Below are 22,637 nucleotides of genomic sequence, written 5' to 3'. Positions count from 1 at the left end.
TCCCAGTACTTTATTTACTCCTATCTTTGCACCTTTATGCACATCACTGCTTTCAGAATATTCTACCTCTATCTAAATCTGATCCATTTGTCTAGGCCTAGAATAGGTTCTATCTTCTCAACTATACCAATCTTAACCATTCCTGTTAAGGTTCTTCTGAAGTTTTACAGTATTTATTACTTAAATAGTTCATCTGATACTTAAACATAAACTGCTTTATATTGCCAGCTTTTCACATGTGTAACTTATTTCCCCAGATGATAAAGGTAGGGCATCTTTCTTATACATTTCATCACAATAGTATCAAATATATAGTATTAAACAGCTTGCTGTTGCTTAATTTTTATTTGTTGAGTGTGTAGGAAAGTGTGAGCTAATTCAAATTTTGTCTTGTAAGATACCAGTAAAAACCTGGGTTAGTAAGAATTCCATTAGTTTACATTTAATATTAATTACATTTAATAAAAATATAAATCACATTTATGTAGAAGCTGGTTTATTTATTGACTTTTTTTTATAGGTTTGACTCCTAGTGAGAGAAATGACTGAATTGGGAATAATTCTAGAATTTGTTTATTAATAATTAATACTTCCTATTCTTTTCCTTCTTCTACTTATGTTTAATTTATATTCAGCATACAACCCCAAAAACAAATATTCTGGAACAAATATCTTAATTATACCCTACCTCCTGGGAGAAAATCCCTTAAGAAAAGTTAGCAAGTGTGCTGTTTTGAATCTGTTACATGACCCAGAAAAGCCTATGTTCTTTTAACCCATTCCTGTAGGTGCGGACCTATTGTGGGTGGGAGCTTTTGAGTAGGTTGTATCAATGGAGATGTGAACCAGCCCAATCAGAGTGGGTCTTAATCCCCTTGATGGAGTCCTTGTCTTTTTGAGAGAGCATTGAAAAAGAGAAATGTTCTGCGAGAGAAGCTAAGGGAGAAAGAAATACCCAGAGACATTAGGAGACTGAGGGAGAAAGGCCCCAGAGACATTAAGAAAGGACCCACAGATGCTCAGAGAGAAGGTCACTGGAATCAGAAGTTAAGAGCAATGGAAACCAGGAGCAAAGGACCAGCAGATGTCAGTCATGTTCCTTCCCATGTGACAGAAGAACCCTGGATGACAGTAGCCTTTCTTCAGAGTCAAGGTATCTCCCTTTGGATGCCTTAATTTGGACATTTTCATGACCTTAAAACTGTAAATCTGTAACCTAATAAATCTTCATTGAAAAAGCCAATTCATTTCTGGTATATTGTATTCTGGCATTTTAGCAAACTGAAACAGATTCTGGTACCAGAAGTGGGGTGTTGTGATTTGCAAATACCAAAAATGCTAGAACAGCTTTATAAATGGATAAATGGAAGATTCTGGAGACACTGTGAGGAATTTGATAGGAAATGCCAGATTGCTTTGAAGAGACTGTTGGCAGAAATATGGACTCTAAAGATACTTTTGATGAGGACTTAGAAAGAAATGATGAATGTGTTGATGTAAACTGGAAGATGATCCTTGTTTTAAAGTGGCAGAGAATTTGGCAAAATTGAGCCCTGGTGTTGGAAAGAAAAGAGAATTTGAAAGTGACGAGCAGCTATATTAGGCTGAAGAGATTTCCCAGTTAAATGTGGAAAATGCAGCCTGGCTTCTCCTGCAGGCTTATAGTAAAATGTGAGAGGAAAGGGATAAGCTGAGAACTGAACTCTTGGATTCAAAGACTAGAAATTGATGGCTTGGAGAATTCTAGCAGGTGAGTTCCCAGAGAATAGAGCCCTGTGTGAAGATTTAACCAGTTAGCCATGTCAGGACAAGCCAGCATTGGAAATGGAAAGTCCAGAAAGGGTTTGTGGAAAGTCCTATTGTCTGATGGGTGGGACCCCTGTATACTGCATGCTAAATAAACAAGTGTTTTGTGAGGTCCAGGCTGCCAGTCTGGACTAAAAGGGACAGTCTGATAGAAAAATTACTTCAAAGGCAGAACCATGGAAGCCAAGATCTAGAACTAAGATACCTTGAGTCAGAAGAGTGCATCCACTCAAGCATGTGGAAAGGGAGAGTTTGCCTTGGAGTTCGCAGAGGCTGGGACCTTCCACCTCATTGTTCAGAAAGAATGTTGCTGTCTCAGGCCTTAGAGAGGGTGGAGCACATTCCCTGTGGATTGGGGAGAGCCTGACCATGACTCTTATTGTTCGGAGAGTGCTAATCCTGTGCCCTGGAGATGGTAGAGAGTCTGGGTGTCATCCAGATGCTTGAAGAAGGTGAAATGAAGAACAAGGTGTACTCCCAATAGTCCCCAATGTTGCAACCCTCACCCCAGTGTTTGGAGGGAGCAGGGCCACTGCATAAGCCCTTGGAGAGGGAGGAACTGCTGCTCTCTCAAAGCCCCGAGGATAAAACATCATTCTATAAATGATTCTCAGACCTTAAAATTTAGTGCAGTTTGCCCTACAGGTTTTCAGAACTCTTTGGGTCCAGTAATGCCTGTTTTCCTTTCACTTTCTCTTTCTGGCAGTGAGAATATTTATCCTATGACTATCCCTCCTTTTTATATTGGAAGTCGATAACTTATTCTAAGTTTCACAAGTCCACAGCTGGAAGGGAATTTTGCCTTAGGATAAACCATGCCTGTAACTGATTTTAATAAGACTTTGTACTTATTTATTGTTAGTGAAATGATATAAATTTTTGATATTGTGATGTAATGAATGTATTTTGCATATGGAAAGAACATGACTTTTTGGGGTCCAGAGGATGGAGTGTGCTGGTTTGAATCTGTATGTACCCCAGAAAAGCCCACGTTCTTTTAACTCATCCCTGTGGGTGCAGACCTATTGTGGATGGGATCATGCGATTAGGTTGTTTCCATGGAGATGTAACCCAGCTCGTTCAAGGTGGGTCTTAATCCCCTTGCTGGAGCCCTTTAAGAGAGAGACATTTCGGAGAGAGCTCAGAAAGAAAATACCCATAGAGAGAGAAGCTAAGAGAGACATTTTGGAGACAGAGGGAGAAAGGCTCCAGAGACACTAAGAAAGGATCCACAGATGGTCACAGATGCTCGAAACAGCAAGGCTTTGGATAAAATAGCACATCATTCTGAAAGAAGGCAGTCTATTCCTTCATATGATCCAAGCTGCCAGAATTTGGAGAGCTTCTAAGTTCTTACTAAATTAGTTCTACATAGATTGGTTTTGTCATAGGATTAAAGTGAATCCTTAGATCAGATATACTGATCTAAAAATAATAGTAAAAAAACACTAAAAAGCAAATGCTGTTTTATTAGATGATGTGTTATCTCCTTTGTTATATATTTATGATTATTTATATTTTATTTTAACTTGAAATAAACTAGAGAAGCTTGAAAAAAGTTATTTCATTTTTAAAAACTGTTTTGAATTATCTATCAGTTATTTTTTTAAAAATATTACTTTTTATACCTAAAAACATTCAGAAACAGTAAAATAAAATTATTAAATCATTGTTTGATGAAAGTTTAAATGAGATTATTCTCCATCGCAAATATTCTGGAATGAGGAAAATCTCAAATCATGCATCTCTGTTTAAAAAAACCAATTCTTTGTTTCTCTCATATTCCAAATTTGAATGTAGATACCATTATTCCATTAATAAATGTCTCAGGCTTTGGGGATACCAGTTAAACGTTTGGAGCTTGCTTCTTCCACAATGGAAAAATATTTGCTTCATCTACCTTCGGGGCTATTGTGTGAAAGCAAGAAGATGAAGTTGAAAGCACTTATAAATACTAAACACTACGTCAATGCTGGATTTTATTTATATAAGTTGATACCAATTTATAAAGTGAATGTTTAATTTTTTTAAAGTTATACCACAATACTTTATCAATGCTCTCTGTGCCCGAACTAATACAGACAAATAAGAACCACTGTAAAAGAAAAGCAGCATTATGTTTTACCATAGACATCCTCATTTAGAATTTCTATATTAGGTATATAATTATTTATGTACCTAATTATTTATATATTCCATATTAGGTACATAATTATTTACACAACTAATTATTTATATACCATTGAACTACTTTGGTTCTTCTGGGATTAAGAAATGATTAAAATCTCATGAGTTAATTAATTTAAAGTGTAGCTGAAAGTTCATACTTGCATACGACACACTGTCTATGAAGTTGGAGAGCAGTGAACATGACAATAACGGAGTAGTTTCTCGGTGGGGCTTTAACAAGGCGACGGAACTTGTCTCCATTCATTCTTATTACAGGTCTTTTACTGGTCCATTCCATCAGCTGACTAACCTTTTCAGATAACACCATCTAAAAAACACAAAAGGAGCATGCTGTTAATACATTCAACTTAGCACTTACAGTTCCTTTTACCTAGGTACCTTACTTAAAAATAAGACTAATGAGCAGCGATACAGAGAAAATGGGAGAGACGTGAAATTAAAATTTTTATCTGGGCCTGATGAAAATTATTCTTAAAATTATATTCTTTCACAATGAGATTTAATCAGACATTATATGTTCTTTTAAAGGGATTATTTTATTACCTCTATTTTTTTCTTTTTTATGAAACATAATATATACAAAAAGGCAATAAATTTCAAAGTACATCCCAACAATTAGTTGTAGAACAGATTTCTGAACTTGGTATGGGTTACAAGTCCATAATTTTAGGTTTCTACTTCTAGCTGCTCTAAGATACTGGAGACTAAAAGAAATATCAATATAATGATTTAGCAATCATACTCATTTGTTAACCCTACCTTTTCTATATAACTCCACCATCATCTTTGATCTTTTGCCCAATCATTGAGGGTATTTGGGCTATGCCCAATTCTACAACTTTTTTGTATTAGAAGGGAATAGACTGGTTTTATATAAATTTTTGCCTCACACACACAACAAAAGAACTACAAAGAAACTACAATAGTTAAATAATTTTGAAGATGAAAGAGTGGTTGGAACTACTCTAACCGATTTTAAGACTTACTATAGAGCTACAGAAATTAGGACAGTGGGGTATTGGTGAAGGAAAAGACACAGAATAAAGATCCCAGATATAGGACCACACAAGTACAACTGATTTTTGTTTGTTTGTTTATAGCTTTCATTTCGTCGTCTGTCAATTCGTCATATTTATTTTGTAACTTTTTTTTTTTTTTTTTAAACATGGGCAGGCACCAGGAATCGAACCCAGGTCCTTGGGCATAGCAGGCAAGCACTCTTACCTGTAACTTTTTATTGTAGATATATATACACGTACACAACTCAAATTTTCTCATTTTTAGTGACTAAATGTACAAATTTTAAAAATATTTTTGCATGAGGAAGAACAAAGGAATGTCATTACTGCTGGGTGCTGAAAATAGACGGTAATGAATATTTTAAAATTTTAACTTAGGTGGGAGACTAAAGCAAAAATGTTTATTTGGTACAAAATTTATATTTTGACTAGTGCATTTCCTAATGTAACTTATGTAGACAGCTTAACTGAACACCATAAGTACATGGAACCTTGAGTAGGACATGATTTTATTGGTTTGTCCAGAGTGATGCTCCAATAAATCCCAGAGTGATCTGAATAGTGAATAAAAAAGTATTTGCCACGTCCCCTTCAGGAAATGGTGAGAAGGGGAAAATTCAACTTCCCCAAGTTGAACTCTTGATATTCTCACAAGCAGTGCAGACAACCAAAGCTCTAGGCTGAGCCCCCAATCTTGGGGTTTGTTTATATGAAACTTAACCCCACAGAGGATAGGTCAAGCTTACTTAAAATTAGGCCTAAGACGGTTCCTCAGAAAGCTGAATATAGAATTGCCATATAACCCAGCAATACCATTGCTAGGTACCTACTCAAAGGACCTAAGGGCAAAGACACAAACGGACATTTGCACACCAATGTTTATAGCAGCATTATTTACAACTGCAAGAGATGGAAACAGCCGAAATGTCCATCAACAGACGAGTGGCTAAACAAACTGTTGGGTACACATACGATGGAATATTATGCAGCTTTAAGACAGAATAAATTTATGAAGTATGTAATAACATGGATGGACCTTGAGAACATTATGCTGAGTGACACTAGCCAAAAACTAAAGGACAAATACTGTATGGTCTCACTGATATGAACTGACATTAGTGAATAAACTTGGAATATTTCCTTGGTAACAGAGACCATCAGGAGATAGAAATAGGGTAAGATATTGGGTAACTGGAGCTGAAGGGATACAAACTGCAACAGGACTGAATACAAAAACTCAGAAATGGACAGCACAATACTACCTAACTGTAATATAATTATATTAAAACACTGAATGAAGCTGCATGTGAGAATGATAGAGGGAGGAGGGCTGGCGACATAAATGAAATCAGAAAGAAAGATAGATGTTAAAGATCGAGATGGTATAATCTAGGAATGCCTAGAGTGTATAATAATAGTGACTAAATGTACAAATTTTAAAAATGTTTTTGCATGAGGAAGAACATAGGAATGTCATTATTGCAGGGTGCTGAAAATAGATGGCAATTAACATTTTAAAGTGTCACCTTATGTGTGAGACTAAAGCAAAAATGTTTATTTGGTACAAAATTTATATTTTGACTAGTGCATTTCCTAATATAACTTATGTAGATAGATCGTTTGATTGAATGCCATAAGTACTTGGAATCTCAGGTAGGACATGAGATTTTGTTGGTTTGTCCAGAGTGATGCCCCAATGAATCCCAGAGTGATTCGATCAGTGAGTGGAAAAGTATTTGCAAAGACCCCTTCCGGGAATGGTGAGAACAGGGAGAAATTCAACTTCCCCAAGTTGAATTTTTGATATTCTCACAAACAGTGTGGACAATCAAAGCTATAGGCTGAGCCCCTAGTCCTGGGGTTTGTTCATATGAAACTTAACCCCACAAAGGATAGGTCAACTCTACTTAAAATTAGGCCTAAGAGTCACCCCCAAGAGAGCCTCTTTTCTTGCTCAGATGTGGCCTCTCTCTCCAGCCAGCACAACAAGCAATCTCACCACCCTCCCCCTGTCTATGTGGGACATGACTCCCAGGGGTGTGGACCTTCCTGGCAAAGTGGGACAGAAATCCTAGAATGAGCTGAGACTTAGCATCAAGGGATTGAGAAAACCCTAGAATGAGCTGAGACTTAACATCAAGGGATTGAGAAAACCTTCTCCACCAAAAGGGGGAAGAGTGAAATGAGACAAAGTTTCAATGGCTGAGAGATTCCAAACAGAGTCGAGAGGTTATCCTGGAGGTTATTCTTATGCATTAAGTAGATATCAACTTGTTATTCAAGATGTAATGGAGAGGCTGGAGGGAACTGCCTGGAAATGTAGAGTTGTGTTCCAGTAGCCATGTTTCTTGAGGATGATTGAATAATGATAAAGCTTTCACAATGTGACTATGTGATTATGAAAACCTTGTGTCTGATGCTCCTTTTCTCTACCATATCAACAGACGAGTAGAACATATGGAATAAAAATAAATAATAGGGGGAACAAATGTTAAAATAAATTTAGTTTGAAATGCTAGTGATCAATGAAAGTGAGGGGTAAGGGGTATGGTAGGTATAATCTTTTTTTTTTCTTTCCTGTGTTTGTTTTCTTTCTTTTTCTATTGTCTTTGTTTCTTTTTCTGAATTAATGCAAATGTTCTAAGAAATGATGAATATGCAACTAAGTGATGATATTGTGAATTACTGATTATATATGTTAATGTTTTATTTGGTTTGCTAAATTTTTTAAATTAATAAATAAATTTTTAATAAATTAGGCCTAAGAGTCACCCCCAAGAGAACCCCTTTTGTTGCTCAGATGTGTTCTCTTTCTCTCTCAGCCACCACAACAAGCAAACTCCCTGCCCTCCCCTTCTCTACGTGGGACATGACTCCCAGGGGTGTGGACCTTCCTGGCAATGTAGGACAGAAATCCTAGAATAAGCTGAGACTCAGCATCAACGGACTGAGAAAACCTCTAGAATGAGCTGAGACTCAGCAACAAAGGATTAAGAAAACCTACTCGACCAAAAGGGGGAAGAGTGAAATGAGACAAAATAAAGTGTCAATGGCTGAGAGATTCCAAACAGAGTCGAAAGGTTATCCTGGAGGTTATTCTTATGCAGTAAATACATATTACCTTGTTAGTCAAGATGTAATGGAGAGGCTGGAGGGAACTGCCTGAAAACGTAGAGCTGTGTTCCAGTAGCCATGTTTCTTGATGATGATTGAACAATGATATAGCTTTCACAATGTGACTGTGTGATTGTGAAAACCTTGTGTCTGATGCTCCTTTTATCTACCTTACCAACAGATGAGTAGAACATATGGAATAAAAATAAATAATAGGAGGAACAAATGTTAAAATAAATTTAGATTTAAATGCTAGTGATCAATGAAAGGGAGGGGTACGGGGTATGCAATGTATGAATTTTTTTCTGTTTTCTTTTTTATCTTTTTCTGAATAGATGTAAATGTTCCAAGAAATGATCATGATGATGATTATGCAACTATGTGATGATATAGTGAATTACTGACTATATACATAGAATGGAATGATCAAAAGTTAACAATGTTTGCGTTTGTCTGGTGTTTTTTTGTATTTAAAAAAAAATTTTTAATTAAAAAAAAAGCAGCCAAAAAAAGTTTCTAATTTTAACCAGTGTCAAGCATACAATTCAGTGGTATCAAGTACACTCAGTATATTGTTACCATCATCAACATCCATTACCCAAATTTTTCATTCCCTGAAATGGAAACTCTGCTCCCTTTAAGCTATAACTTCTCATTCCCCTTACTCCCCAGCATCCGTAACCTATAATTTAGTTTCTTTATCAATTTTCTTATTCTAGGTTGTTCATATCAAGGAGATCACACAATATTTCTTTTTATGTGTGCTTATTTTATTGAAAATGATGTCTTCAAGATTCATCCATGTTGTAGCATGCTCCTTCTTAGGAGTGGATAATATTCCATTTTATGTATATACCACATTTTGTTTATCCATTTATCTGTTAATGGGCATTTCGGCTGCTCCCACCTTTTTGCGTGTTGTGAATAATGCTGTTATAAACATTGATGTAAAAACGTTAGTGCAACCCACAAGCTCCACAGGGTTCCTAGACCAGACAAGTCCTGAAACCCAGAGGACCCAGTCTCTCCAAGAGTATCAGCTAATTCCATCCCCCATCCTATATTCCTGACACCCCTTTACAACATGGAAAAATTAGAATGTGCATAGCACAAAGATCCCTATAGACTGAGAGAAGGTTCAAAGGAGGAGGAACTATAATAGAGAACAATAGGATTTAACAAATGAGTACGACTGCTGAATCACTATATTGATATTTCTTTTACTTTTCAGTGTTTTAGAGTAGCTAGAAAGAAAAACCTGAAACTGTAGAATGGTAATTCATACCAAACTTTGGAATCTGTCCTGTAACTACTTGTTAAAATGTACTTTGAAAATTATTGCTTTTTTTTGCATGTGTGTATATGTTATATTTCACAATAAATTTTTTTTAATAATATAAGCTCGAGTCCCTGCTTTCAACTTTTTAGGTATAAATCAAGAAGTAGGATTCTATGTCAACTTTCTGAGGAACCGCAAACTATCAACCCAATGATACCTGTTCAAGTCTCTGCTTTCAGTTCTTTGGGGTATATGCCTAGAAGTGGGATTGCTGGGTCATATGGTAGTTCTGTATGTAACTTTTTGAGAAATTGCCAAACTGTTTTCCACAGCAGTTGTACTATTTCAAAGCCATTCCACAATGTACTAAAGTTCCCATTTCTCCATGTGATGGTTTGAAAGTATTATGTACCCCAGAAAAACCATGTTTTAATCCTGATCCAATCTTGTGGGGGCAGCCATTTCTTCTAATCCTGATTCAATATTGCAGGGTGGAAACTATTGATTAGATTATATTCATGGAGATGTGGCATGCCCATTTGTGGCTGTAATCTTGTGATTAGATGAAGATGTGACTCCACTCAATCTAGGTGGGTCTTGATTAGATTACTAGAGATTTTTAAAGGATGAACATTTTTGAGAAATGCCTGAAATGCATTTTTTAAGGAGAAATAATTTTAGTTTATTTGCTCTTGGCTAGAGATCCAGATGATGAAAACTGCCTTCATATTTGGCATACTACATAGTAGAAGAAAAAATGAACAAGGAGAATAGTTCTAAAGCAAACTGACCCTGACACAAGCAAAACTCAACTGAGGGACTCATCAGAACAGACACCATTGCAGACCTGTGATGTAGTCCTCAGGGTCCCACCCAAGTCCATAGGGCTGGCTCCATGGGGACCAACGGAATGGCAAACTCCAGCTGCTTTGGCTTCTCTTCACCACATGAGGCGTCATGTCCAGGCCAGTCAAAGGGAACTTGACCATGTTCTCAAAGTTTCATATGCCTGCCTCCTTCCTGTCGAAACCTCTTCAGATGTATAATAAGCACATCAGGTAGAGTCCACAGGCTTAACATAATGCTCCCCTGCTGCAGTTGTTTACAGTGCAGACAAAGCTAGGCATCATCTGGGGCAAGACGTTCCTCCTCGGTGTAGAGTTGGAAACACTGGAATAAAGTGCAAATTTGAGGCTAATGATGACGTTCTCTTTGCAAATGGACAGTTTCTGCATTAGGGGTATACTCATCTTCAGTGTTTACAAACAAGAAATCTTTTGTCTCTTTGTCCCACTCTAAAACTAATTTCACATGAGCAGTGCCACCTGGTCCACAAGATTTTAATGCCCTTTCTATTGTTGGGTGGCAGAGAGACTGTTCCTCCTGGGGCAACAAGTATGTTATTCCCACAATACTGACCGCACGCAAACAGAATGGACACAACTAAACGCAAACTGAAGGCCTCAAGAAATACTTCATCTTCTCCAAGATTTCCTTCTGCAGAAGGTCCCATGCTATAGTGTTCTCTAAGTGCAGCACAAAAGGCAATCCAAACCTTTTCCCTTACTGCCTATCGCCCAGTGCAGGCTCAGTTACATACCAACAGAACAATCTTGTCACTTCCCACTTTTGTAGAAGGTAAGTCCATCTTCCCTTGTTTTACTGCTGTTTGTGCAGGGGAAGTCAGTGTGTGGTGATCCAAGGCAAATTTCTAGTGGCTTAGATTGTTGTTTTAGTGAATTTCTCTGACTGACAATTCTTTCAGGCTTAAATATTTCTGGAGTCTCAAAGGCAAAAATGCAGTTGTTTTCATGGACCATTTCCAGATTGTCTGTGTCACAGAAGGAATGATGGAACCCACTGTAGTACATTTCCGTTAACACAATCTGATCAGCGGAGATCTTTGTTTCCATAGACACTGCGTCCCCAAGTCTGGCAACACTCCCAGACAAAGGCATGGCTACACCGACCCTCATGCAGTGACAGCATTTTCCATGATACACTGTGTATGTGACATAGAGAGGCCTTGTGTGGGGTAGAGGAATTGGCAAAGAGATGCAAAGGAAAGGGTCAAAAGTGTTGTTTTGTTTCTGATAATGAGGACATAGCAAAGATCTGCACTGGGCTTGAAAAAGTTCTTGCACAAAAGTACTATAGACAGGAAAGGATGGTCCCTCAGGCCATCAGTCTCTAATGGTGGCTTTAAAGGAGGCTGGGCGCTACGCTTGACCAGCATGATTGAGGACTTCGTGAATTCGGTCCAAAAGCCACAGCTGAAACTCCTGGGAATTCCCCCAATACTGTAGCACATTCTTTGATACAATACTCTTGAAGTCATGGCTGTGCTGCAGGATCCAGAGGGCCGCACTGGATGCGCCAGCTGCTCGATGACCTTTCCCGGGCCCTGTGCGCCACGGCCTGCAGGCAGCTTGGCTCAGGCTCTGGCCGCGCCAGGTACTCCGCAAATAACTTGGTGTTGCTGAGGCTCTGGAACATGGCGTTCATTAAGCACGTGTTGCCGTGGTTGAGGAGCCCTACCACCGGCTCTGAGGTACAGGTGGGCGGTGCAGGCACAGTGGCCAGCCCAGGCAGGAAGCAGCCGATGAGGCCGCCACAGTTTAGGGCAGTGCTCTCCGAGCTAAGGTGCAAGAGTGTGGAAAGCGTCTTGAGGACAGGACTCACGAAGCTGCTGACCAAGCATGCCATGGAGGGTGAGGCAGGCACCTTAGGCCTGGGACCCCCAGACCCCGTGAGCAGCTGCTGCCACCACCACCACCATCACTGCCCGCGCGGCCACTCTGTAACAGTCGCTTGCTGAAGGAGCACTTCTCCTTCCTGCCCGCCACCACTGGCAGCTGGGCCTGGTCATTACCTTGGACATGGCCAGGGTAGCTCATCACCACGCCCGTCCACCTGGCCCATCGCCCTCCATGGCTGCCGCAGCATCCCGCTGTACCGGGCCTCACCAGGGCCTGGGGACTGGACGCCCCACACACCTCAGAGAGCCAGTGAGTGACCCAGCGATGGAGCAGTGGCTGAGTGCTGCCTGCCCAGCTGGGCCACTCATGTATCATTACTTTTTTAATATATATTTTTTTAATATGCTGTGGGCAGGGTCACTTTTCGTTCTTTTCCCATGTGAGTATCCTGTCACTGCAGCACTACTTTTTGAATTTTGTTTGTTTGTTCTTGTTGGTTTCTTCGTTTGGGAAATGCATGGGTCGGGAATTGAATCCAGGTCTCCTGCGTGGCAGGTAAGAATTCTACCACTGAACTACTATTATAACTTTTCATGCATTTGTATTTTAGAAAGTAAAAAGTGGAATTCCAAAACAAAAATTCAATAGTGTTGACATTTATATTGACCCACGTCATTACCTATACTGAAGATCTTTATTTCTTCTCATGACTTAGATCTGTTTGTGCTTGTTCCTTTCAACCAGAAGAATTCCTTTAGCATTTCCTGTACCACCAGTCTAGTGGTGATAAATTCCCTGAGCTTTCATTTATCTGGTAATGTCTTAACCTATCGCTCAGTTTTGCCTGATATAGAATTCTCAGGCAGCAATTACTTTCTGTCAGTCAGTTCTTTATCCCATAAACTTCATGTCACCCCACTGCCTTTTTGGCTCTAGTTCCCGAGAGAAATAGGCACCTTGTCTTATTAAGGCTCTTTCATACATGATATGTTTCTTTTCTCTTATGGCTTTCATAATTCTCTTTTTATCTTTGGTATTCAGCAGGTTGATTATTATATATATCAGTGTGGATCTATTTGGGTTTATACTGTTTGGAGTTTGTTGCACTTATTGGATCTGTATATTCATATCTTTCATTAATTTTGGGAAGTTTTCAGACATTATTTCTAGAATATTTTTTCTTCCCCTTCTGGGTCTCCCATAATGTGTATCTGTATGCTTGATGGTATTCCACAGATCTTTCCAGGTCTGCTCACTTTTCTTCATTCCTTTTTCTTTCCGTTCCTTAGACTGAATAATTTCAGTTATCTTCATTTCCTCTTCTGCCAGCTCCAACCTGCTGTTGAATCCCTCTGAGGAATTTTTTATTTCTGTAACTATGATCTTTAGCTCTGGTTCCTTTCATGATTTCTATCTCCTTATTGACATTCTCTTGTGTTCATGTATCATTTTTCTGATATCCTTTAATTCTTTGCTCATGTTTCCGTAAGCTATTTGAGCAGATTTATGACTATTTTTTTAAAGTCTTTGTCTGGTTTCTCAGAATTCGGGAATGCCCCTTTGATGGTTTCTTATTCTTTATCCTTCTCTTTTCCAGGAACCATCATTTCCTGATCATTTGTAATCTTTTGTTGCAACCCAGACATTTTGATATTGTAATGTGCTAAGTCTGGACTGTGGACACTGAGATGTCTGTTTTTTTAACCTTGTGTCCAGTGAGTGTAATGAAAGACATTTCTTTGACTGCCAGGAGCTAACAAATAATGAATAAAAAGAATAAAGAAAAAGAAAAAATCTTTCTCAGATTTGCAAACTGGCCTATGCAAGTGCTCTCCTTTGGAGCTTTTACTTGTCCTAAATATAAGTATAGGCAATAGCCCAAGGCACAAATACATCTTGTCCTGGGCACGCCTACTTGTCCCTAGGAATTTCCATTTTTTACAGACATCTGAATGTCTTCTCTTTCATAGGAAAAAGTGTTTCCTCATGGATCCAGGCTCTGCACTGTTATCTTCCACAGCCAGCAAACCTTTGCCCAGGCAGCTATTATTTGACTGTTCTGTTGGAGGGTTCTGTGAGCTGCCTTCTACATATGAAGCACTTTCTGGGACAGGACACATGCAACGAGTGTCCGTGTTTAGTCCTCCAGGCTGTCCCCAGTATGTGAACAAAGGTTACAATGGTCCCTCCAGAATCTGAACCAGAACCTGCACTGGGAGCATGGGGGTGATGGAGGCAGGGGGTGGATCCATGTAGGACACCACAAAAGTGTACTGCTTTTTTTCTTTAAACTTTTTTTTTTGTAAAATATATCATATACAGAAAAGTGATACATTTTCAAAGTAGAGCTTAACAAGCAGGTATAGAGCAAATTTCAAAGTATACTATGGGTTACAGTTTCACAATTTCAGGTATCTCCTTCTGGCTGTTCTAACAGACTAGAAACTAAAAGAAATATATATTTGATGACCCAATAGTCATAATCATTTGACTCTGTTACAACTCCTCTCTCTCATTTGATCATTCTCCCAATCATCAGGGATATTTGGGCAATGACCATTCTAATTTCTTCATATTTAAAAGGGGTGTCAACCAAAATAAAGATTCAATGGCTGAGCGATTTCAAACACTCAAGATGTTATCCTGGAGGGTATACTTATGCATTATACAGGTATCCCTTTTTTGAGTTTATGGTGTATTGAAGTGGATAAACAGAAGTCTTGAAACTATAGAGCTGTGGTCCAGTAGCTTTCTTTCTTGAAGTTGATTGTATAATGATAAAAACTTTTACAATGTGACTGTATGATTGTGGAAACCTTGTGTCTGATGCTGCTTTTATCTAGGCTATGGACAAGTGAGTAAAAAATGTGGATAAAAAATAAATAATGGGGGGGACAAAGGTTAAAATGAACTGAACAGATTGAAATACCAGTGGTCAATGAGAGAGAGGGGTAAGAGGTATGGTATGTATGAGTTTTTCCCTTTTTTCTTTCTTTTTCTGGAGAGACGCAAATATTAAAAAAATGATTAAGGTGATGAATATATAACTACGTGATGATATTGTGAGCCACTGATTGTACACCACAAATGAAATGTTTGTATGTTAAGAATGTTTATATTTTGTATGTTACACTTTATCAATAAAAATGTTTTAAAAAGTTTACAAATCAAGCTTAAAAATAAAAAGAGCATGGTACTCACACAAAGACTGAAGTACTGACCAACAGATTTGAACCAAGAGCACAGAAATAGACCACCAAATCTATGGTAAACCGATCTTCAACAAGGCCCCCAAATCCAATGAACCAGGACAAAACAGTCTTTTCAATAAATGGACATGGAAGAACTGGATATCAATAGCCAGAATGACAGAGGATGCTTATACCCTATATAAAAATTAACTCAAAACGGATGTAAGACCTAAACAATAAACCTAAGGCCATAAAACTTTCAGAAGAAAATGTAGGGAAATGAAAACAACAATGAGATATCTCACACCTATGAGAATGGCCATTATCAATAAAACAGAAAATGACAAGTATTGGAGAGGATGTGGAGAAAGAGGCACACTTATTCACTGTTGGTGGGAATGTCAAATGATACAACCGCTGTGGAAGGCAGTTTGGTGGATCATCAGGAAGCTAAGTATAGAATTACCATATGATCCGGCAATATCATTGCTAGGTGTCTATTCAGAGGACATGAGGGCAAGGACACAAATGGACATTTGTACACCAATGTTTATAGCAGCATTATTTACAATTCCCAAGAGATGGAAACAGCCCAAATGTCCATCAACAGACGAGAGGCTAAACAAGCTGTGGTATTATATACATACGATGGAATATTATACAGCTGTAAGACAGAATAAAGTCATGAAGCATATAACAACATGGATAGACCTTGAGGACATTATGTTGAGTGAGATTAGCCAGAAACAAAAGGACAAATACTGTATGGTCTCACTGATATGAACTAACATTAATGAATGAACTTGGAGAATTTTAGTTAAGAACAGAGGCCATTAGGAGATAGAAATATGGGAGGTTTTTTTAAAATTTTTAAAACATGTTTTATTGTATAGTATAACATATATACAAAGCAAAGAAATAAAAAACAATAGCTTTCAAAGCATTCTTCAAAAAGTGGTTACAGGATAGATCTCAGAGTTTCTCATGAGCTGCCATATGATCCCCTTATATTTTTCCTTCTAACTACTCCAAAATATAGGAGGCTAGAGGGCTTAAATACTTTTTTCATCACAATCAACTTTTTTTCCTTTTTTTGTGACCAATAACATATATACAAAAAAGCTACAAATTTCCAAGCACACCACCACAATTAGTTGTAGAACATATTTCAGACTTTGACATGGGTTACAATTTCACAATTTTAGGTTTTTACTTCTAGCTGCTCTAAGATACTGGAGACTAAAAGAGATATCAATTTAATGATTCATCATTCATCTTCATTTGTTAAGTCCTATCTTCTATGTATAATTCCACCATCACCTTTGATCTTTCCATACCTCTCATTGGGGTTGTTTGGGCTATGGCAATTTTAAATTTTTAATATTGGAAGGGTCTGCCACTGTCTTGGGGTAGGGAGATTGAACTATCTGATGTTCTGGATGGCTGGGCTACATTTCAGAACTTATCTGGACTAGGGACCCATCTGGAGGTTGTAGGTTTCTGGCAAGTTACTCTAGTGCCTGGAACCCTTATGGAATCTTATAAATTGCCCTAGGTGTTCTTTAGGATTGGCTGAAATGGTCCTGGTTGGGGGTTGGCAGGTTATGATAGGTAGCAAGTTCTACCTGAAGTTTGCCTAAGAGCAACCTCCAGAGTAGCCTCTCAACTCTATTTGAACTCTCTCTGCCACTGACACTTTATTAATTACACTTATTTTCCCCCATTTGGTCAGGATGGAATTGTTGACCTCACAGTGCAAGGTCTGGATTCATCCCTGGGAGTCCTCTCCCACGTCACCAGGGAGACTTTCATCCCTGGATGTCATGTCCCAAGCAGAGTTGGGCTTACAGAGAGTGAGGCGACATCTGAGCAACAACAGAGGTCCTCCAAAAGTCACTCTTAGGCATGCCTATAGGTAGTCTAAGCTTCTATGCTACCTACATAAGCTTAAGAAGAGTAAGCCTCATGTTGAGGACATGGCCTATTGATTAGGGTATCCCTAAGGTTTAACACAGTATCAGGGGATTCCCTGATGGCAAGGTTTAATAGTTTCATAGTCTTTCTTCCCTCCCTCAGGGGACTTTGCCAATATTTTTTTTATTATCTGGTTAATATACTTGAGGATGTTTCCGGGCATTACAATAATCTACACAGGATTAAAGGACTTTTTTCTCATTCTGTGCCCTCTGTGTTTTAGTTGTGCAAATGAGCTAAACAGATAAGTTGAATTAGATTATGCACTACAGAAAATTTCAGTTCCAGATCAAATAAACCTTTCTTCCTTGAGTCTCAATGAGTATGTTGGGTTCTAAAATAAGGACACTGTCTTCCTTACTGACATGTTCTGAACTACTTTAACCCCCAACCTGTTCAGCTTCATTCTTCTCTCTAAATATCAGGTTATATATATATATAACAGCCTCTCAGAATCCAGAAATAATAATCACCACTCTGGACTTGAAGCATCTGCTCTAAAAGCTTATAATCTAGGACCCTGTAAACTATTGCTTTTTTATTTCTTTGCTTTGTATAAATGTTATACTATATAATAAAAAAAGTTAAAAAAAAAATCAAAGGCTTCACTCATTTTCTGGGAGTCCCCAATGGTTGAGAGGGTACCCAGCATTTCCCAAATGGAAAGTTTAACAGTTTCATACATATATATTTCCCCTTTGGAGCCTTAAGTACTCTACCAATACTTTTTAATTATCAGCCCACCATAATCTGGGATGTATCTTGGTTTTATGTCAAGCCATACAGAATTACAAGGCCTCCTTTCTATTCTAGGTTCCCCATGTTTAGGTTGTTAAAACGACCTATCCAGGCAGGTTGATTTAGATTGTGTGTTACATTTAATTGTGTTCTAGATGCAATAAACCTCTCTGCCTTTAGTCTCATAAATAGGTGACGCTCTAGAATACATATGCTATCAGCCTTTGCCCTGTATTCTGATTTACCTTAGTCCCAAGATGTTTTATCTCTAATTGAAGGCTGATATCTTTTTCGGATACCTTAATAACTGTTGTATGTAGCAATGCTGACTTTCAGAGCTGCAGAATTCCAGGTGAGTATTAGTGTCATAGAGGTGTCCAAAATTCCAGGGAAATACCAGCTTATACACATATAGGACAGCATTTCAGGATCTAGAAATACTCCAGATGAAGCGTGATTGCTGTAAGAGCTTACAATCTAGGCTTCAGTTTTCTTGTAAGTATTTTCTAAAAAGACCATACCATATTTGTTCTTTTGTTTTTGGCTTATTTTGCACAGCACAATGTCGCCCAAATTTCATCCACTTCGCTGGGTACCTCACGACTTCACTCCTTTTTGTAGTCGCACAATATTCCATTATATGTACACATCACAGTTAGCCATCTGCTTCTCAGTAATTGTGCCTTTCAGCCCCATCCATCTGTCAGGCATCATAGATAATGTCCAAAATAAACAATCCATGTCTCAGTGTCCTCACTCAGTTATTCAACTGTCAGCACTCTCAATTCTAGACCATTTTCACTGGCCCAAAGAGACAAAGAACCAATATACACGGCCTTACCAAATATCAAATCTAAACCTCCCCCATCTCTTGTCCCTCCCTGCCAATTAATAGCCCCTAATATTGCTGTGGCACTTTTCATGTCTTCCTGTTAACTACCAGCCATAGCATGCAATATCAGTTTTCCCCCTACACCCCTCTATTATTGATTCTTTGTATAAGATCAAACCTTTGATGTGGTTCATGCAAGAACTTATTTATAATTATAGAGTTAATCAGTGGGATACATGACTCTACACAATCCCTTTCAATCATAGCCACTTTCACTATGGCAATGTTACTTATTACCCCACTAATAGACTACTGTGACTTCTATCTGTTCCCTTATATTTACGTTCAATCTTATTAGATAATCATCCATCTATTTCTAGCTCCTGTATATCTCTAAGTCCCCTATGAGCTACATTATATAAGCCTCTGAGTTTATCTTTACCAGAGTCGTAACAGCAAGATCATACAGTTTCTACCCTTCTGTATGTGGCTTATTTCACTCAGCATTATGTCCTCAAAGTTCATCCATGTTGTCATATGCTTTGGAACCACATTTTGTCTTACTGCTGCATATTTCATCATATGTAGGTACCACATTTTGTTTATCCACTCTTCTGTGGATGGGCACTTGGATTGTTTCCATCTTTTGGCAACTGTAAATAGTGCTGCTATGAACATCAATGTGCAAATACCTGTTCGAAGATCAAAGTAATTTTTAAAAATACAGTCTAGCTGGAACTCAGCATCAAGGGATTGAGAAAATCTTCTCGACCAAAAGGGGGAAGAGAGAAATGAGACCAAAAGTGTCAGTGACTGAGAGATTCCAAACAGAGTCGAGAGGTTATCCTGGAGGTTCTTCTTACGCATTAAATAGATATCATCTTTTTAGTCAAGATGTAATGGAGAGGCTGGAAGGAAGTGCCTGAAAATGTGGAGCTGTGCTCTGGTAGCCATGTTTCTTGAAGATGATTGTATGATGATATGGGTGCCGCAGTGTGACTGTGTGGTTGTGAGAGCCTTGTGTCTGATGCTCCTTTTGTCTACCTTATCGATGGACAAGTAAAATATATAGATTAAAAATAAATAAATAATAGGAGGAATAAATGTTAAAATAAATGTAGTAGATTGAAATGCTGGTGATCGGTGAAAGGGAGGGGTAAGGGGTATGGTATATATGAATTTTTTTCTGTCTTCTTTTTATTGCTTTTTCTGAATTGATGCAGATGTTCTAAGAAATGATCATGATGATGAATATACAACTATGTGATAGTGTGAGTTACTGATTATATAACAAGAACAGAATGATCATACGATAAGAATGTTTGTATTTGTATGTGGTTATGTAGCACAAATAAATAAATAAATAAATAAATAAATAAATAAATAAATAAAAATACAATCTAAACATTCCCAGTTAGATGGTGTGCTGGTTTGAAAGGATTATGTACCCTAGAAAAGCCATATTTTAATCCTGATCCATCTTGTGGAGGCAGCCTTTTCTTTTAATCCTTATTCAGTACTACAGGTTGGAAACTTGATTAGATTATCTCCACTGAGATGTGGCCCACCCAATTGTGGGAATTACCCTATGATTAGAGGGAGATGTGACTCCATCCATTCCAGGTGGGTCTTCATTAGTTTACCGGAATCCTTTAAAAGAGGAAACATTTTGGAAAAAGCTTCAGAGCCAAGAGAGGGATGAGAGCCCATGCAGCCAGAGACTTTTGCAGATGAAGAAGGAAAACACTCCTAGGGGAGCTTCATGAAACAAGAAGCCTAGAGAAAAAGCTAGCAGACGTTCGCATGTTCACCATGTACCTTTCCAGTTGAGAGAGAAACCCTGAACGTCACTGGCCTTCCTGAACCAAGTTATCTTTTCTTAAATGCCTTAGATTGGACATTTCTCTATACTTGCTTTAGTTTGGACATTTTCACAGCTTTAGAACTCTCAACTTGCAATTTAAAAAATCCCCCTTTTAAAAGCTGTTCTGGGGTGCACAGGTGGCTCACCTTCCATGTGGGAGACCTGGGTTCGATTCCTGGACCATGCCCCCCCACCCCTGCCAAAAAAACTGTTCTGTTTCTGGTATATGCATCGCATCAGCTAGGAAACTAGAATACATGGGAAGGGTTAAAAACAAAACAAACAAAATCTTTACCAGCCTTTATCAATGCCATGTTTACTGATGAGAAAATTCAATTTTAGGCAGTGAAACCCAAGCAAATGTGCTGGTTTGAAAGGATGTATGCCCCTAGAAAAGCCATGTTTTAATCTAAATCCCATTTCATAAAGGTAGAATAATCCCTGTTCAATACTGTATGTTTGAAACTGTAATCAGATCATCTCCCTGGAGATGTGATTTAATCAAGAGTGGTCGTTAACCTGGATTAGGTGATGACATGTCTCTACCCATTTGGGTGGGTCTTGATAAGTTTCTGGAGTCCTATAAAAGAGGAAACATTTTGGAATATGAGGAGATTCAGAAAGAGCACAGAAGAATGGCATAGCCAGGAGAAGCAGAGAGCTCATAAGCCAGCAACCTTTGGAGATGAAGAAGGAAAATGTCTCCCAGGGAGCTTCATGAAACAGGAAGCCAAGAGAAGCAGCTAGCAGATGATGCCGTGTTCACCATGTGCCTTTCCAGATGAGAGAGAAACTGTGACTGTGTTCACCATGTGCCTTCTCACTTGAGAGAGAAACCCTGAACTTCATCGGCCTTCTTGAATCGAGGTATCTTTCCCCAGATGCTTTTGATTGGACATTTCTATAGACTTGTTGTAACTGGGACATTTTCTTGGCTTTAGAACTATACACTAGCAACTTATTAAATTCCCCTCTTTAAAAGCCATTCCGTTTCTGGTATATTGCATTCCAGCAGTTAGCAAACCAGAACAGCACACCTACAAAAAACTTATTTGTGACTCTGTATGTGCACAGTTAGTGAATTAATTCTATGTTTACTGAGGACTTTTTGACATACTGCTAAGTCTAAAGGAAAGAAAACTTAATAAAAACAGTTTCTGCATTCAAGATGTTCAGCTTAATGGTGTGTGTGTGTGTGCGCGCGCGCGCGCTGTTATATAAACAATGGCAATATAATGTGCTGAATTCATCTCAATTCACCTGGGAGAACTAGGAAAAGCCTAGCTGAGGAAGAAGGTGTGCCGTTTTGAAAGTATTATGTACCCCAGAAAAGCCATGTTTTAATCCTGATTCAATCTTGTGGAGGCAGATATTCTTTTAATCCTGATTCAATAATGTATGTTGTAAATTTTGGATTAGCTTATTTCCATGGAGATGTGACTCACCCAATTGTGGGTGGGACCTCTGATTAGGTGGAGATGTGACTCCACACATTCCGGGTGGGTCTTGATTAGATCACTGGAATCCCTTAAAAGAAGAAACATTTTGGAGAGAGAAACAACAGAAGCCTCAGAGCCGATGGAAACTTCACAGCAGGGCTGACACTGATGCAGACATGTGGAGAACAGAGACACAGATATTTAGAGATGCTTGGAGCTGAGCAGATGTCACCATGAGATGTTAAGCAAGCCAGAAACTGGAGAAAGCCAAGGGAAGCCAAGAGATGAAAGCTAGCCCCGGAGAAGGAAAGCGAGGAACCCCCGTAGGAACAGAGGCTCAAGGCATCACAGCCCAGGAGCAAGGGACCAGCAGATGCCAGTCACATGAATTCCCAGTTGATAGACTCATCGGCCTTCCTTGAATTAAAGTAACCTCTTGTTGGTGCCTTAATTTGGACACTTTGAATTCCTTAAAACTTTACACTATAACTT

The 22,637-nt window shown here is 38.5% G+C and overlaps 1 protein-coding gene and 1 pseudogene across 1 annotated transcript in view; both read right to left on the bottom strand.

Moving 5' to 3' along the window:
• MAGT1 (magnesium transporter 1) overlaps positions 1–22,637 on the bottom strand; it is a 70,411-nt gene that overhangs the window by 43,063 nt on the left and 4,711 nt on the right. Inside the window, exon 2 of the mRNA XM_077145527.1 lies at positions 4,134–4,303. Coding sequence (XP_077001642.1) covers positions 4,134–4,303 — 170 coding nt within the window. The remainder of the gene's footprint in view (positions 1–4,133; positions 4,304–22,637) is intronic.
• LOC143670959 (ubiquitin carboxyl-terminal hydrolase 31 pseudogene) lies at positions 9,538–12,482 on the bottom strand (annotated as a pseudogene).

This window comes from Tamandua tetradactyla, chromosome X (genome assembly GCF_023851605.1).
Source record: "Tamandua tetradactyla isolate mTamTet1 chromosome X, mTamTet1.pri, whole genome shotgun sequence".
NCBI lineage: Eukaryota > Metazoa > Chordata > Mammalia > Pilosa > Myrmecophagidae > Tamandua > Tamandua tetradactyla.
The sequence above is the reverse complement of the archived record's forward strand: the minus strand, read 5'-3'. Positions and strand labels throughout refer to the sequence as shown.